At 40.7% G+C, this 19370-nt stretch overlaps 1 protein-coding gene across 4 annotated transcripts in view; it reads right to left on the bottom strand.

Annotated features, from left to right (window-relative positions):
* The window catches only part of AP1S2 (adaptor related protein complex 1 subunit sigma 2), a 31346-nt gene extending 15417 nt beyond the window's left edge, over positions 1–15929 (bottom strand). For all 4 annotated transcript variants that reach the window (XM_084225941.1, XM_084225942.1, XM_084225943.1 and 1 more), the window contains exons 1-4: positions 15761–15929; positions 14598–14776; positions 7347–7455; positions 6324–6461 (exon numbers count right to left, since the gene is read on the bottom strand). In XM_084225941.1, coding sequence (XP_084082067.1) covers positions 6324–6461; positions 7347–7455; positions 14598–14776 — 426 coding nt within the window. In that variant the 5' untranslated portion in view covers positions 15761–15929. The remainder of the gene's footprint in view (positions 1–6323; positions 6462–7346; positions 7456–14597; positions 14777–15760) is intronic.
* Between the last annotated feature and the right edge of the window lie 3441 nt (positions 15930–19370).

The following is a 19370-nucleotide window of genomic DNA, read 5'->3' as shown; positions in this document are numbered from 1 at the left end:
TCTCTGGAAAAGAATCCATCCATTTATTGCACAGAATAAATACTTTCTTATTAGAATTATAATCTACAAAGAGTTTAGTGTATTATTAATATACCCTCAACATTGCTACAAGAATATTGCTTATATCAATAAATCATCAAGTTCACAGTTTGCTAACTGATCAGTAATGGGATTCACATCAGAGAGAGTACTGGATAGTTAGGAGACAGCAAGGACTGCCTATGCTAATTTGTCTTATTTTTAATTGAAACTTTCCGATGTTTCAATTTGCAAAGCTTAATGAATGCACACTTAACACTTTTATGAAAGACTCCTTCTTCCACTTGTTGAGTCTTAAGATCTTCTAATTTTGATTTCTTCGATGTAATAGAACTAGTCACATCTTACATGCATACACACTCAAAAAAAGAAACAACAACAAAAAAAAAATCAGACTGAGCATGGGAAGAGGTCAAAGCATGATAATGCTAACTTCCTGGATACTCGGTGCCACTTTTTCAATGAGATATTTGAATCTTAAAATGTTAATCTCCTCTTCCCCCATTACTATTTGGGAAAAAGAGATGCAGGTTCTACTGTTCATTTTCTGGAATACTTTCTATTGCTTTAAACATGAACATATGATTTGGTCAGTACTTACAGGAAAGCCTACTCTGCAGTGCAAGAAGGACAGTCTAAAATTATCTGGTAAAAATACAGAAATATCATGGCTTACAGACCTGTCTGCTACAATTAAATTTACAGTCTTTAGAGGTTTGCTCCTAAGAGCTGCATGGCACTCTCCAGGTGGGGTCTCACCAGAGCAGGGTAGAAGGGCAGAATCCCCACCCTCGACCTGCTGGGACACTGCTACTGATGCAGCCCTGGGTAGAACTGGCTTTCTGAGCTGCAAACACTCATTGCCAGGTCACGTCCAGCCTCTCATCCACCAGCACCCCCAGTCCTTCTCAGCTGCTCTTGACCTGTTCACCCTCTGTGAACAGCCTGTACAGATACCAGGGATTGCCTTGACCCAGGTGCACCATCTTGTACGTGATCTTGTGGAACTTGCTGAGATTCCTAGGGGCCCACTTCTCCAGGTTTGTCCAGGTCCCTCTGGATGGCATCCTATCCTTCACATGTGTCAACTGCACCACTCAGCTTGGTGTCACCTGCAAATTTATTGAGGGTGCACTCAATCCCTCTATGTCATTAACCAAGATATCACACAGCACTGGTCCCATTACTGACCCCAGAGGAACACCACTGAAATTCATCAGGACACCAAGCCACTGACTGCTGTCCTTTGGGTGTAACTGTCCCTTGAAATCCACCCCTCTTGAATTTGGAGAGCGCAACTGTATGGGGAACTGTGTCCAGATAAATGGCATCTGTAGCTCTCCCCTGGCCCACTGATAGAGTTGCTCCATTACAGAAGGTAAACCCATAGAAGGGGTTGGCAGGACTTGCCCTTGGTGGAGCTCTGCTGACTGTCCTAAATCACCTCCCTGTCTTCCACGAGCCCTAGAACAGCTCCTAGGAGGATCTGGTCCATGATCTGTCCAGGTATGGACAGCAGTCAGGATGCCATAGGTTGGTAGTTTCCAGAGTCCTCCTTTCTACACTTTTAAAAAATGGGTACAAAGCTTCCCTCTTCCCAATCACCTGGGACTGCACCTGATTGCCATGACTTTTTTGAGTGTCATGGAGAGTGTCAAACACTCTAACAGCACTATAACCCCCTTCTTCTATAAATACATCTCCAGAGACTGAGTTCTGAAACACATTTTACAAAAGCATCAGCTACCAAAACACTACAACTTGTTCTTCTGTGAGTTGGGAGGGATTCCAAATCCATAAAAATCATAGCTATTTCCTAATCCCTAAATAATGAACTAACAATCTATCATTTCTCATTCACAGTAACTCTCATAGGTCCCCATATATATCCATCTTCTAAAATGTAATTGCAGATCCTTATCTGTGCCTAAAATCAAGATGATATGTGTCTTAAAATTGCAGTGACCAACTGATCAACAAAGCTGACCACCTGAAACTGAGATTAAAGTTGCATGTGAAGATGGCAGTCAAGGCAGTTGGCTCTCCATGATAACAAAGATTCCATTATTCATTCTTGTTTCACATTCAGGGGAACACAGGTACAGCCAAGGCAAATAATGCCACTGCCAACTGAGGAAGGCAGTCTATTTCAACAGTCCATACTTAAGAAAAAACATTAAGTGAAGATTGAATTAATTGCATTCGTTGTGGTCAGTTTCTCAGGCAAATGGTAATAAAAAGGTGCTCACAAAGGCTGTTTCCTAAACCAGACAAAATCCCTTATACTCAATCCAACCCACTGGAGGCCTGAATATAAGAATTTTGCCAGTCCTAATGACAAAATGAAGGAGTTTTGGCACATCTCAAGAACAACCTAATACCTACTATCATGCACACTTTCAAACCTATGGTTTCCAATAAGCACATTTCATCTCCAATAAGAAAATTCTCATAGAGTATGCAGGAAATTCACCAGAGTTTCATTTCCAAAGATGCTCATTCTAAAACCAAAAGCTTAAATCTATGCAGCAACCCTTAAAAATTTAAGGCAAGTCAGCCAACATGAACACTATCTGCACCCATCTGGATATAGGATGAGGCAAGGGTTTGAAACAGTAAAGAAAATAAGGTTAATTCTTATCTCTTATTCTTCATGTGGAAGAACTAGTAAATACTGCCTGAGGCCAAACTGCAAGAGCCTAAGAAAAAAACCCATTCATAGTTTTTAAGTTTTTGATCATAACTGAAGTAGTGACACAAACAAGCAAGTCTGATTTGTGGACAGAATCACTGGCCTTTCTATTTAGAAGCCTCTTAAAAATTTTATTTTTAAGTATTTAGATGTTCTGCAATCAAATACTAAAAAAATACACAAAAACCCTACAAGAAAACAGTGGTGAACAAAATGGGGATAATTTCCAAAATACTTTTCTAAAATTTACCTAGGGTAATCAACAAAAACCATTTTCATTCATAGCCAATATTTAGGAAATTTTTCCTACTTCAAATGAAGAGGGGCAAGTCTGAACAGAGTTGCTTTAAAATATAGACATGACTGCTTGGTTTAAATATTATAATTATTAACTCCTTGATTTCAGCATTTTAGCACAGGAAATGATCACAAACTTCCAAGCACCACACTGAATTAGTCAAGCCATCAAAAAAAAAAAAAAATCCAGAGCAATCAGACTTTTGAGAGAAATAAATCAAATCCTCTCTTTTGTATAGAGCACCTATCATTGGTAGTTTCATGCTTAACTCAAGTGCCACAAAATGATGCACAGGCTTATCTTTTAGCTGTTCCACACATCACATGTATATATTTAATTCATGCAACAACACACTGCATCTACCAATTTCTTTCAGTATAATTGAGTTGTTCACACAAACAAAAACCACCTTTTCAGCAGTGCATGCCTTTGTAATCACTAGTTAAGTATTAAAATCTCTCCAGCAAACAAGATATAAAATCATCAGCATTCTTTTGAACAGAAGCATTTCTCCAAGAGAAGACAAGGAAGCACTGGAGTTAATTACCTTTTACTACCCTTTATCTGGATACCACAGCCAGTATTGATGACTGACTGCTGATAAGTTATCAGGTGGTAATAAATATGGGGGAGGGGGTAGGGAATGAATACTTGAACTAAGTACATTCCTGAAGAACTAACAAAAATGTGAAGGTGAGAGGGGTTAAACAAATTGGTGTGTTTCCATCACACGAACTGTAGCAGTTAGTGAAGGGACCTCACAGCGCCAAGAACTTTATGACAAACTGAAGTAGGTGCTCAGACACAGAAGCACATCCTGGAAAACTTCAACAGAAAATACAAGTAGGCAAGGCCATTAAGGACTAATTCACTACTCAACAATTTGTGCCCTAGTGTATTTCCTCTTAACATTACACAAACAGTCACTTAATGGATCAGTAATGATTTTCTTTTGTATAAGTATTCTGTACGGCTCTTCATCTTTCAGGTACTTCAGACACCAATGCCTGTAGGATTATTAATTAATAATGTTGTGTATTCAATTAATAATATTGTTTATTCAACTATATATATGCATGTGTTTACATAGGTACATATATATATTTGGCAATATGAGTATTCAGGGCCAAATAAAAATTACTTTGCTGCATATAATTAAAATCTGAATGGTCAAAAACAAACCTGTCAGAAATATGTTTTGCATTTGGAATCACACCATGTTTCAGTCTGCTAGTTCTGAAGTATTCTGGGAAGCACATATTAACTCAAAATACTAAAAATTCTTCACATGTGACAAACTTAACAACTCTCTTCATCCAACCCAGCATTTACATAGCAGCAGTGGATACAAAACCAAATTTCCATAGAAAAGAGTCCAAATTTATTGGAAGCTCAGTTTAATACAAACCCAGACTTTTACAGGGCCTATAAGCTAAAATACAGGTATAGGGAGTAGTTTTATACTTGATCAACAGTCAATACAATTAAGAATGAAAAACACAGAAGCCCAACGTAGGACTCCAGTGGTTCTGTGAGAAACAACTACATTTCAAGTTAATCAGAATTATTTAATAAACATTGGCAATAAAATCTCCTAAAGATGGGGAAAGAAGGTAATCAGAGTGAAGCTACCAGGGTTAAGGAAAAGTCTCACATTGAAAACGTGATTCTTCCCTTTGCCTAAGACTTTTAACTTGAAATTATATTAATATGAAATTATATTATCTGTAAAAAGAGAATGTTTGTTGCTTGGAAAGAAAAATAGTAATGAATTCCTAGAAATATATTTTTTCCTTAGAACAGCCCCACAAACGTAGTGAAAGTAAAGTTCAAAAACAGTAACAATGAGAAAGAATATAGTTATTCTACTTTATGTACAATTATCTGTATTTGCAGAAGACAAGCTGGAATATATAACTAATATGTTACACCTGTTTTCATATAAAGAGCAAAAGATTTAAGAGAATGAACAGATTATTTTTCTCCCCTCTTTGTAAACTGCAACAGGACTTCTGGTTAAGGTAATTCCTACAAAGAGTAAAGAAGGACTTAAATTGAATCAGAACACAAGTAAATAAGTGCATTTATTTCCTTTCTAGAAAAATAGGCTAGCAAATCTGTGTGTAATGGCTGACCTTGTTCATGACAAGAACTTTAATGTGCAGTAGATCTGCATGTATTCTGAAGGGATTAAAAAAAAACAGCTACCAGGGTAAAGAACACCTTGTGTTTCTGTGCTTCCCCATCCTACTAATACTATGTCGAACAAAAGACTACCAGTGGAACACAAAGGGCATGTAAGAGAATTAAGCAATTAATTCATAGGAGAAAATAACAAATTGAAGGTTCACACAGGGGGAAATAGAGCAACTTGGATCTATATAGCATCTAGGCAGTAAACCTCAGTACACTTTATTTTTTCAAGGTGAACCATCCCTGTTAAAACATATGTTCACTGACTTGCATACAAGACTTGATGATTCCCCCAGCACACCAGCATTTTTGATTCCCATTCAGACAGATATTCAAGGACCTTAACCATGTACATTTAAGAAAAAAAAAAAAAACAGACAAAATCAGATAAATCCAAAATAACCAGCATATGATGGAGAAATATGGAGAAATGATATTAAGTTTTTCTAAACCATTGAACGCCTTCATATCAAATGGTTTTTTTTTTAAAAATAGACATGCAATCCATCATTCTTCAATGATAACAAACAACAACAGCATTCAAAGTGAAAAAAACAATGTTCTTATACTTTATTCTGTATGTTTCTATGGCACTACTATTACTGCTTTGTCAGCTTGGAAATATTCCACAGTAAGCAGCCTATAGCAGAAAAGCAGGTCTAAGAACTAATTAGAACTATACCTGAACAAGCCTCAAAGAAGAGAGTCTAGCTTCTGGATTTCAGCAATGAAAAAGTAAAGAAGTGAACATGCATCAGGTATGAGAAAAAAATTAATGGTTAATAAATAAAAAGAAGGAATGAAAGACACATGAAGAACACTAAGTTAAATTAACATGATCTACAATTATCTAGGAATAAACATAGAACAGCCACTTGCATTTACTAGCAAAACATGAAGTCACAGTAGGTTACAACATTAACATGCCAAACCAAACGGTAAGAGCAGCTAACATCATCCTATTGCACACTTAGGACAACTAGCTGAAAATACATGCTAAGCATGCTAAAAAATACCTTCTAGAAGCTTAGAGGAACAGGAGGTTTCTGAGTCACAGCCTACCATGCTGACACTTTGGCCAGAGAAGTTGGATGTGCTTACCTCCTGTAAAAGATCTGCTTGTTCGATGGCTTTAAGAACATTTTTCTTGGATGTCTCCTGAACTTCCCCTCCTAAAAGGAACTCATCCAAAATGAAATAGGCTTTTTCAAAATTGAAGATGATATCAAGTTCACAGACCTAAAAAGAACATCAAGCATTATTGCAAAGTGGGAGGATACTCTCACTTGAGGTATATCCTCTCACAAAACTTAACTTGCTCACCGCTTCACCAAATCAAGACGTTAGCCTAAGGCTGTAACCTTGTAAGGACTGGGGCAATAATAAAAATCGCACCTTGGAGGAAAAAAAAAAAGTCAGATCTTTTCTTCAGCTAAAAACAGCTACAGCAACCTCTGAAAAAAGCTTTCACTGTTAAAAAGGCTTCATTCACAGCAGTCTGTAAGACACAACTCCTCAAAACACAAGAGAACATTCCCTATAAAAGTTTTCTTGTTGCCTGCAGTATGCAAAGGCAGCTCAAACAGTCTTACAGAAAGATATGAAAATAAATAATCTCAGATTTCTTGTCCAGTCTGTGCATTTCATAGTCAGAAGGACTACAAAGGAAGGCAGAATGAGCACCAGTTTTTCTAGGAGTGTTCATGTAGCAGCAGTTTGTGTTTGCTGTCTGGGTAAGTAGATGTCTCTCACATATTTCCTTACCATTCCTGCCACTTCACAACCAACTGCCTTCTTTGGGAGCAGATGTAAGAGGTGCTCACACTAGAGCAGTGCCAGGGAGAAGAAAAGCTTCCTGCTAAGAGTAAGATTTTATCTGACCCCAAGTGAGACTACTATGAAATGAAATAAATACAGGCAATTAACACCAGATTAATGAAAGTTCTTCTACAAATCAATAATTATTTTTTTAAATTTTAATAGAGGCAACCATCAGCTTAGTTTGGCCAAGCAAGCCACGCAAAATGTATTAAATACACCTTTTCAATTACTAGGTTGGTTATGTTCTAGTAAAAATGCAGTGGGCATAAAACAAAATGACAAAATATAAAGAAACTAACTCACACTGCCAAAATACTTGTCAAGAAGTTCTACATAGCGATGAATTATTTCCAGAGTTATTAGTTCATTGTCCTGATCTTCAATAGCACAGCAGAAATAGAGGCTTGCATATCTGTAATAACAAAATAATCCTGATGTTAGCATACACACACAGGCAAAATGAATGAACTTGAGGAGTATCAATTCTCAGCAGTCCTTCATGCTCAAGTTCAGCATATTGGTACTGCAAATCACAGTCAAGCAAGTCCTACCAAAGAATGGCTGAACAACCAGAAGACACACACATGTACATGGGAGTAATGTCTCCGAATCAAGCATGACTTCACTCTCTGCCATCCTTTAGCTGTCAGAACTAAAACAGCCAAAGAGGTGGTTGGAAAACTAAATATATTTGATTTTATGGCATCATGGCAGCGTTCTGAAATGACATACCTTCTCTTCTCTCTGTAACATCCATACACCAGAATATTAATCCCATGTTAAACTTTCATCATGTAAACTATACAGAGATAAAAACCATAGAAAATTCCTCAAGAAAGATAGACTGAATTAGTAATTAGGGTTTTGTCTTTATAGAGAATTTTAAAAATTCAAAAACTCCAAAACTAACACCAATGTCATCCACCTTAACTACTACTAAGTCAACAATGTAATCCCTACTAACTGTCCTAGCATCAGAGTGATGAGAGGCCATCCAATAGTTTCTAGCAATCCACTTCCATCTTGTAAGACAGGGAAGTCATAACTTCAGATATGATCAAGTTCCCCTTTAACAAAAAGACCACCCAATTCCACTGTGCTCTATTATATTTTTGTTCAAGCCATGTTTAAAGAAACCTGATTAAAAAAAAAACAAAACAAAAAACAAAGCAGGAATGAAAGCTGAAAACCCTATTTAGTCTTTTCTAACATGCCAAAACCATATGCCTTTCAGTCACACATGGCACAAACCAGATTTCAAGTACCACCTGTTGTAACTGCTAATTTACATCAGAAACAGCTTTTGTTCGCCTCTTTGGAGGGGACAACTGGCCACATTAAACACTCCTGTGTAGCCAGCCCTACTGAAAAATAAGTCATTCAGATGTGAATACCTAGTTTAAGGTGCATAGTTGTTTCCCATACAGAGAAATCCATCCATCTTTTAAACATTAAACATATTTTATCAGCTGGGACTTGTCAGACTTTTTAGAAGTCAGAAGTTCTGAAAAAAACCCTCTGTATTTTCAGCTATGCTGAAATTCATCTTCAAGATACCTGTCCAGTACCATTTATGATCTTAAAACATCCCCCCTTCTCCCACTCTGCTCCAAATCAAATTGCTACAGCTTCAACATGAAAGATTAATCAGAATAGCTTTTATACAAGGTTTTATACAAAATCTTTAAACTACTGTAAAATATTATTGCCTATCCTACCACAAAACATGACGGGGGAAGAGAGGAGGACACCTCCAGTGAAGGACACCTTCATTCCCTCTCTCTTTCATCTCTTCACCACGGGGATTCATCAGCTCATCAGAAGTCCTATCTGAGCACAGTTCTTTTGATTTTACATTGTTCTGTTTATGCCTCACTAATTTTTCAAGGACATTTACAGTCATTGTAGTAGCTTGCAACATTCAAACTGTATAAGGAGCCTAAACTATTTTTAAAATTACTGGAAAGACATACTATAAAGAAAAAACATGCTCTCAAACCTACTGAGGAATTTGTAAGTCAAGCTCCATGTTACCATATTTCATTGTAGCAAAAAAGAGCATTGACATTATTTGATATTTACCCTAATCACGAGCATTCAGGCCAAATCCATCTAAACAAAGCCTTTCATCACCTGCAGATCAGCACTGATTATGACAAAGTTCACCTGTTTCCTTATAGTGCTTAAACACAAGTTGAACTATGTACCAGCAGACCTTATCAAATCAAATTTGACTCAAATATTTTAAGTTTATCCACATGGGACAGTCCTTCTCTAGTACTTAGGAGTCTCTCTTGACACATAGAACTAACTATTCTATGGAAAAAGAAGGGAGGAGGGGAGAGAGGGAGTCAACACAAAATACTTTCTCAGAACATGGTCTGCTCTCAGTGTCCTCATTTAAGAGAGCACGAAACATACTTTCAAAAGACCATATTTGGCAGCTAGCAAGCAGACTGCACATTCAAGCCCTGCCAAGTGCAGTTCTGGAGAAAGAGGACCAAGAAATAAAAACTACTCAGTGAGTATCAACACAAAATGGAGGCCTGGGTATCAATTATTATATGCAGAGAATAGTCTGGTATTCATTTTTTAAGTAGCAAGGACAACGACTAATGGATCACTACTCAACAAAAGAAAACAAATGCAGATTTAATGAGCCTGAATGGCAAAAGGCAGAAGAGTAAAAACAAGTCATACCAAAGGGCATGAGCATACTACAAAGGAATGCTTCAGATCCAAATTCTCAGAGGCATTATTTTAATTTTTTCCCCTGCAGGAAGGGCTTCAGAAAAAAAAAAAAGCGTTCACTTATAATCCACAGAAACCACTGGAAGTTTTGCCAAGTGCAGAAGTTTACATGGACAGTATCCACACAAAGACAAGTAGATTACTCAGGCTCAAAAAGATTTCTGCTCTGCAGAAACAGCTTCTTCCTAATGAGCCTGAGAGAAACCTTTCATATGCACCCAATGAAAAGGGAAACCCTGATAGAAAAGTACATACCCAGAAGTAAATAAAGTGTAGTCCATAAGAAACATTCTGCCTTTTTTATTCCTATTGCAGATCTGGTCTCTTTTTATCTCACTAAATATTACAAAAATAATCATCAGACTCAGCTCAGCTGCTCACCCTCATTTAGGAAAATATTTTATGATAAATATCCTCCACCTATCAGAAGGAAGAGCAAAACCAGAGAGACCAAAAACAGTTTGAACCAAATCACCTGAAAATGGAATACAGGATTTAAACAACAAAAAGGTAACACAGGAGGTATAAATACTTATGCAAATTTCTGCCTTCAGACAGATGGCCTTGAGATTTTTCTTTTTTGATAGGAAACAACTCCATGCATCTTCCCGTCAAGAGTTGCAATAATTCAGCAGTGGGAAGCCTCAAAACAGGCAGGCAATGTTCAGCAGAGTTCTCCTCTTCTGCTCTCACAGCCAGGTTCAGTAACTCTGCTGAGAGATCAGGTCACTGTGGGCAGAGCACCACTTACAAATCCTACCAGCTCAGAGGTGTTCTCCTTCTAGATGAGAGAACACCTGCTTGAAGTCATCCCTGGAAGTTCAGTACCAGATAAGCCTGCAAACAAGCCATAAGTCTGTCAGCATCTAAGTCACTTTGCATGTAGATCCTAATTGTGGAAGCTTAAAGCTTGCAAAGCTTGGTAACAGAACTGAACTCTAAATGACAACGAGGAGGCAGACAAGTGCTTAATGAGCCCAAGAATCTGTGGTTTGCTGATAGCTAACCCAATGAAAATTGGGACAACTAACAAGCTGTGCTTGATGGTTTTTTTTCTTGTCCCACAATTTTACACATTTCTTTAAAAAAAAATGAACTTCTGAGGCTCCAGGACACAGTCTATCAAAGTGAAGCACTTTTCCAGTTTCTTATTTCAGCAAGGCTATAGACGCCAGCAGCTTCAAAATGAACAAGAATTTGATTCTGTTCACTCTCTAAAAAAAAGCTGTTGCTTCTTGATACTGAGGTCCTCCTTGTGCCACACAGACTAAAACTCTGTACAAAGAAGACTTGATCTAATTAAATTTATCAAGTCCAAGTATCTAATTCACTAAAATTATTGCATTCAGCCAGTTTTACAAACCTACCTAACTTACATCACAGCAATACCTTTAAGAAGTAGAACTGGCCGCTAAGTTATACATAAGGAAAAACAGGGATCAATCAGGCCAAGCTGGGCACATCCCACTGGCCACATGATTGTACCTTCAGTTCACAACACTTTACGAGACACAGTACCTGCACAATGGGTTCTTCCATTGCTTCTTTCAGTGAAGGGAGGGTAGAAAGAAAGTTTTAAAACTTACTCTGTTTTAAGTCTTTAACATAACCTCTGATTATGGTTGTGTGGTGCAAAAGTAAAAGACAACTGCCACACCAAGAACAGCAAAAGCTATTGTAGTTTCATAATATCCTATTCCAAATACAGTTCCAAACTGACACATAAAAGCAAAGCCACAACCCTTAATCAAATAACTAATTAACTAAACTATGTCCCATGAATGCAGCTAAACAAATGCTAAGAAAGATTTATACAAAAAAAGTTTTTCTCCGAGTTCTGACTTTGCAATATACTACACAATGAAAACAACTCATATTGCCAGAAGCTGAAATAATGAAGACATCTTCCAAGAAAAAATTAGAAATTTTCACATTTAACACATTTTTTCTGCTACAGGGGGAAAGCTGCATGAACTTCTACCCTATATGCTCCAAAACCACTATGTTACTTTTTAAATGACAAAATGTGAAGAGCAACCACATCAGTTGTGTTTGTTAAGTTTCTAATCAGCTGTCTGCAGATGACTCCCTCTCTATTTTCATAAAGCATAATTGTGGTTGGCTTCCCATATTTAATTTTTTATTTTCCCAGCAAGTCACTTCAAATCCCTCTGCTTCTTGAAGTTAGAAGCTCACATCCTCTTTTTAATCTTCCGGTGTTTATCAGCCTGAAAAACTATCTTCCAAACCAGCTACAGAATACATATAAGCCAATTCATGCACCATGACAAAAGCTGGGCACCTTTCTGTCTGTGTTCTGTAGTGCTGAAGGAAAAAAACTTTAGAAGGCAATGACTGAGCCTATGTTGCAACCATTATAAATGGTACATGTATGATACCAGAGGGAAATAAAAGCTACATTACCTACATTTAGATGAATTTTAATATCTATTTCCTTGAAAATTCAGAAAACGTCCTATAAAGACAAAATGTTACAGAGCTAAGGAGGCTAATCAAAATAGCCCAGCAGTCTTAATAAATTTTAAGGAAGCTAAAACCACTGTCTTGCCAGCTGCTGCATTCAAGTTCATTTTATTCCTTCAAAAAGGTATGATGAGACCCTTGAATACAGTTCTGATACTGCCAATCATTCTTTGAGCTGCAATATCTAGGTTCCATTCTCCTACATGTGAACAACAAACACACTCTAAAGACAAAAAAAGCATTTAAATGTCAAGAATTTAAGATGCAAAATAGCAATAGGCACATACTTTTAGAACTTATATTGTAAAACATTGGCACCAGCAGGTTCAGATCATTCTCAGCAACAGATCAGACAAGGACAAATCTTAGCAGAAATCCTCTAGAGATGCTCAAGAGTAACTGCAAGTACCTTTTGCAATTTCACAAGCCACAGAGCTCCTTCTGGTGTGTTTTGCTTTTAGCCACCACCTTCTCAGCTACAAAAAGTCACCCTTTACAAAGAAATCATACTAGCTGGTGCTCATCATCTTTAACTATGATGCAATGATGGGAACAAGTCCCACAAACCTAAGAGCTGTTAGTGTTACCAGATACAGACATTTAAACTATCAACTTTTACACCTAGTTCTTCTGGTGATATTTCAGTCAAAAAAAAAAAGTTGAGGTGTTCATTAGCTTGATACAAGCTCATCTTCAGCAGTTTCATAGGCTCTCTGTGCCAGACTGGTCTGCAGAGAGTGAAATAAGCTACTGCAGTCAGCTGTGCACACCAGCAGTCCAGCAGACAGACTGCAGTATTTAGACCATTTTTAGCCAGACATAGATGTCTCCCAGCAAATTTCTTTGTTCTCCTTGACCACAGGACCCACAACACACCACTGAGATGCAAGAACTCCACAACGTTTAGCAATTCAAACAGTCCTATCCCAATTTCCACCAGCTCCCCAGACACAAAAGGACATGGCAAGTAGTTGATAACAGCAACAAACAGGGAGGGAAAGCAGCTGTGTGGAAGCATCCCCAGAACTACTGCTGTTCAAGACTGGGTAAGGAAGGAACCAGGCAGGCCTACTAATGCCTCATTTTTCTGATTTAGTCCCATGAATGCCCAGCTGAAAAGGCACTTGGAGGCAATAATATGGAAGGAAGCACAGCAAGTGTTTGAGCAAGCTTGTCTACATACATGTTCAAGGAGTTTTGTGAGGAAACCAAGCAGCACAAAAAACTGTGTATGCTATCAGCATAGCTTCATGCATTGTTTCTCCTCTTTCCTCCTCATGTTGAAGAACTACATGCATACTCACACACATATCTTTACACAAACCAAGGTAAATATGAGAGCAGCACTTAAAACATCTAAACATATTTGATACTACCCATTTGTTATCTTGGAGAAGAGTTACAAACTCCTTATTTCTGGTCCAGTCCTTTCTGTCCTATCTACAAGGGATACAACATAATTTACTGTGGGGCACAAACTATCTACCATCTTCACAAGAAAACAGGAATGCATAAACATTCTCAGGTTTACAACTAACTAGGGAAGAGAGATAATTCAAGGCTTTGTAGCACCACCTTTAGCTGGAAGAGATGCAGCATACCACATCAGGAGGAGGATTACTGTTATTTCTGGAGAAGAATTGCGGTCACAACACTACACTCTGATACATTCTAAAGACCAGCACAAAGCTAAAAAATACCTGCCAAATACTCCTACAAAGGTTAGGGAACAACTGAAAAATGAAATTATTGTGAAGAAAATCATACAGTACTTCCACGAAAAGAAAGCTAGCCATGATTTTTTCAACAATGAAAAATCACTTTTTGTACATACCGGGGGGAAAAAAAACAAAAAAAAACAAAAAAACCCACGCAAACCAAGTACTATGAAAAACTATTTCCTAATTTCTAGAAGCCTTTAAGAGCAAGTTACATTTTCAGGTGATTTTTGAAGCCACTTCTTGAGGTAAATATTTATAAAATTTTTATTAAATCTGAAATGCGTACAAATATGAAGCATGTACATACTGCGTGAACCTAAACAGACTACCAAGAAGAACTGCCACTCCTTATAAAAATAGGAAGAAAGCTCATTTCTTCAGTCCATTTCTAAATGCATGAGTGATTTTCCACACATGAATGACTCCTGCTTGGTTATCAAATTAGATGCAAGGGAAAAGTCAGTCTTCTCTGTAACCAGCAGAAGGAAGGAAAAAAAAAACCAAAACAACAAAACAAGAACAACCTTCATTATTTTCTTGCTACTTAATACACGGTTTGTAATGTATGGCAATTACGAGGTTAGTGAGACAGAACCACCTTTTGTAGACAATCTTCAGGTCTCTCCATTCCAGGAAGCTGCACATTTTCGGTTTGCGGGCTAATACTGTCTGAACAAGTTCCCTTGTGATTTTCTTCTTTTCTTTGTCAGATAATGGGACATACCACTTCTGGAGTCTCAGTTTCCCCTGGCGACTAAAAAGCAACATAAACTGCATCTGTTGAATTGGAAGGAGAGGAAAAAAGAAAAGCATTAATCTCAGTCTCCGAGTTTCAGAAAGATCTGAGAAAAACGAAGCAGGAAGCAAGTCGGACATCCAAAACCATAACTACATGACATATTTCTATAGCACTGGCAGATGTTACACAAGATTTGGAAGTAGCAATGATACAAAGGATTCTGCAGAGCAAGGTCAGTCAAGCCAAAGGCAGAAGAAAGCGCACACAAGTTTCAGAAAGGGGTGTCAGAACCATGGGCTGAGGAGTGAATACACCCCAATTTCAGACCAGCCACATCCAGCACTCCTATGGTTTCATTTGCGTTCACTACCCAAAATGACAGAAAAACAGCACAGCAGACTCTTCCAATACCCAACCTCATTTCCAATTCAGCGGATTAGAGCCTTAGAGGAGCAATTTGCACTTAAAATCTTTCTGAAAAGCTTCGGAATACTTTAAAAGACATCAAACCTCCCAGCGGAGAGTCCTACGGCACAGAAAAGCCCAGTCTTTTCCCACGTTACACAAAAGGAGAGATTAAGTGCCTTCCCTGCGGTCCTATGTTCCAGGTCTCGCTTCCTCTAAAGGAGTGATGTTGCAATTATATTTTAAGAGGAACTTGCCGGGCTGTGTTTTCCATCAGCGGTAACATTAAATGAAAAGGCTCAGGCTTTTTTCTTTTGCCTTTTTGCTCGAAGTTGTACCGGGCTGGAGAAGTTTCCCAGGCAATTATGACAGACATGAAATACGATGCGAAAGCCCAGCCTGGTCCCGGGTGACAAGCGTGACCAGCGCCAGCCGCGACGAGCGGCGGCCGCGCCCGCAGCGGCTCCGCGGTGCCAGGGCGGGGGCAGAGCCCCGCAGCCCACGCAGCCTCCCAACATCCCGCCTCGCCTCCCCGCCGGCCCCAGCGCCGCCCCGGCTCCCCCGTCGCGGAGCGGGCGGCTCAGGACGAGAGCCCGGCTCCGCGCGGCTGTGCTCACCGTGCCCGGGGGATAGCGGAGCTGAGGCGGAGAAGAATCAGGCACCTCTGCCCAGACCTGTACCGCTGATGTTGCCGCCGCGGCCGCCGAGCGGGACTGAGGGAGGGGTCGGGAGGGGACGGGAGGTACCGCCGCCGCGAGCGCGCGCGCGCCTCAACGGCCGCCCCCCTCGGGCAGGCCAGGGGCGGGGCCGGGACAGCGGGGGGGCGGGGCCGGGATGGAAGGGGGCGTGGCCCGAGCGCCTCAGGACAAAACTTTATCAGCGGCCGCGGGGCGCGGGGGGGGTCGGGGAGAGCTCGGCCGTCACCCAATCGGAGAGCTCAGCGCTCGGGCGGGAGGGCGGAGCGAAGCGGTTCCGGACGAATGAGAGGCGGGAAAAGGCGGGGAAGGCGGAGCTGGTGTTGGCGGCAGGAGGGGCTGGAGCAAGAGGCGGGGTTTAGATGCCCTAATCCGCGTGGCCTGAATTGCGATAAGGCAACGGCCGGCGCGGCAACAGCCAACCAGGCGGCGCGGTGCAGATAGCGGTCCGCGAGCAGCCAATGGGCGGGCGCGGCACGGAGCCGGAGAAATGACATCAGTCAATCAGGCGCCCGGAAACCGAGGCTCCTCCCTCGGCCCCGCCAGCCCCGAGCCGGAGGGGGGGTGGGGGGAGTAAAGGAGGGGCGGGCGAGTCGCGCATGCGCCGCGCAGTGTTTGCTTCCAGCACGTGCGCGCCCGGGGGGCGGGGAGGGAGGGGGGCGGAGGCTGAGGGGGCGCGCGCCGGGCTGGAGCGGTGGGGCTGCGTGAGGGGACCGAGTTTGTGAGGGGATTGTCCTTCTGGAGGGACCGAGCCTGTGAAGGAATTGTCCTTCTGAGGGGACCGAGCCTGCGAGGGGATTGTCCTTCTGAGGGGACCGAGCCTGTTGAGGGGATTGTCCTTCCGAGGGGACCGAGCCTGTGAGGGAATTGTCCTTCCGAGGGGACCGACCCTGTGAGGGAATTGTCCTTTTGAGGGGACCGAGCCTGTGAGGGAATTGTCCTTCTGAGGGGACCGACCCTGTGAGGGAATTGTCCTTCTGAGGGGACCGACCCTGTGAGGGGATTGTCCCTGCAAGGGGAAGTTTTTCCCCTAAAGTCACCTTGATTGCGAGCTGCAATTAGATTGGCAGGACCAGCCGCCGACAGCGATTTAGCAGTGTTGTATTTCATTATTGCTTGGTTTTAAAATTATCATACATGTGTGTCTACAGAGTCTTTGCGTGCTGAAACAGCTCAGTTTGGGGTTTGGTTGGTTGGCCGGTTTTGGTTTTGTTGTGGATTGGTTTGGTTTTAAAATTCTAATGGAGGTGGGCTGAAAGCACATTAATTAGCTGGAAGAAACAGCGGTGTCTGCCAGCCGAAGTCGGAGCTCCTTATTGTCAAAACAATGTTTCGAGCACGTAAAGCTCTCAGCCTCGTCGCTGCCCATCACCAGCCCCCAGCAGTAAATGAACATCAGTGCCCTGACCGAGCTGATCCCATAATGGTATGACAGTGACCGACAGAACCCGGGAAAGGGTCGTGCTCCCAAAGCAGCTTTCCCTCAGGAGCAGCTCAGAGCGCCTCAGGATGTGTCACGCTTTTATTACTTTCTATTATTGACACTTTAAATAAGAGCTCATTCTTCTGGCTACGAAACGGCTATGGCAGCAGAAACTGGGGCTGGAAATGCTTTTGTGTAAAAATGTGCATGGTCTGAAAGGAAAGCCAATTTTCTGACGTTTCAAGGAATGCTATAGTCATTTGTACTTGAGGAAAACTGCAGATGTATCCCTGATTTTATAGAAGAGGTTATAATTGTAAGAGTGAAGTGGCATGCTGACAAGGAGGCATGTGCGAAACCAAGCTGAATGGATCAGGCAATTGCAGTATTAGAGGTCGTGTAGAAAATGAGAGCTGCTGTTGCAGGGGCTTGTTCCTGTCACATTTAATGTTCGTTGAGCAGCTGTCCCGTTCTCATGTTAACCTGCCTTCCATCAAGCACAGGAACAGTTGTGCGTGGATCTGTTACCTCAGAGAGGCTGCCCTTACACCAGGCTGTTACTTTGTCCTCAGCAGTTGCCAGGCTTTGCAGTTCTGCTTCTTTCCTGGGAGGTTATTCCATGGTCTAAAATACCCTGTTTTCCAGAAAACTTTCATAAACAATCTCTTTCCTAATCAGCACTTTGCTCATCTTTGAGTTCAGCAACATGTATTTGGTGATTCTCTGAGTGCATGTACACTTTGGGGGCTTTGAGACTTCTAAATCATAATTTAAGCTGGCAACCAACTTTTATTTCTCTTCATCTGTTCAACTCCCAGTTTATTAGCATTGTTATGGTAATGGGATCTCCAAAATGAATTTCTGAAGGAGTTACACCAGACCTGTGTTATGATTTGTCACTTCCCAGCTCAGTGAAATATTTCTGCATATGGATCAAACCACACATTTTTCAAACACATAGTTGATTGAAATCAAACTACACAGATAGTTCAAGAAATGTCTGTGTTTTGGTGGCATAATGACTTGAAGCTTCAGATTGGTTTTGTTTTTGTTTTTCAGTCCTGTATATTTTTTCTTTCTCCTTTTTTTTCCCCCCAGATTTTACTGCTCATTTGTAGTGTATCATTTCATACAGTGATACAAGGGCAATTGTTCCACTATTTTTCTCCCTTCGCTCTTTAAGTTGGCTGGATTTCTTCAGACTCCTACCTGGAGTTTCTTCATTACATTTGGGCAGAATCACTCTGCTCTACACAGTTTTGGGTGCTGTGATAGGGCATGTGAGACCTGTGCGACATGCACTGGTGGAAACTCTAGCCAGGTGCAGCTTGGCAGAAGCTTTCTGTCTTCCACAGCCTGTCCTGCCTCCTCATCCCCATTTCAGACAGAGGATGCAATGTTCTCAACCCTGCTGGGCTTACCACTCATATGATCATTCCTTAACTCATTTCTTTCAAAATGACCCTGCTTATTTTAAGCAGTTTAAGGTGTGATTCCATGTCAGTTTCAGATCATCTAAACACCAACTTCTCCCACCCTCTACTTCCATTCCCACCTCTGTGTTCCCATCTCTTTTACTGTTCTGGCCCTTTGCTGCATCTCCTATTGCCAGCAAGGCTGGTTTTGGCTGTGCAGGTGACTGAGGGAGTTGGCCTCAGGACTGAGCACCTGTGTTGGGGGACAGTGACAAAGGTAATGCTGTCCCTTCTGTTCCTGCTGTTTCTTTCAGGAGCTTCAGAAGACTTGCTGTTCAAATTTTTTTTATTTTTCAGTGTTAAAATTTTTACTAATTGTGCCTCTTAATACCAACTCATCATTTTTTCCTCTATGACATTATCCTGTCACTTACCCATTGAGCTAGAAATGTACTGAATTAGCTCAAATTATCAAATTGATAAAGATATATATGATGCTTACAACAATAATATGCCTTTGAGTATTCCACAAACCTGTGACAGTGCAAATGTCAATGCAGTCTAATTTTAACATAACACAGTGAGTCTTCTGTTCATTAGCTTTTGTTCATTGTCTTATATCCAGCTTGATAATAACCCCCTGATTTATTTTGGATGGATTTTTTTTTTTAGCTGCTATAGCTGTAGAATCCTT

Source organism: Fringilla coelebs (genome assembly GCF_963513975.1).
Source record: "Fringilla coelebs genome assembly, chromosome: 2".
Classification (NCBI taxonomy): Eukaryota; Metazoa; Chordata; class Aves; order Passeriformes; family Fringillidae; genus Fringilla; species Fringilla coelebs.
Note: the sequence above shows the minus strand (reverse complement) of the source record. Positions and strands in the feature narration are given on the sequence as shown.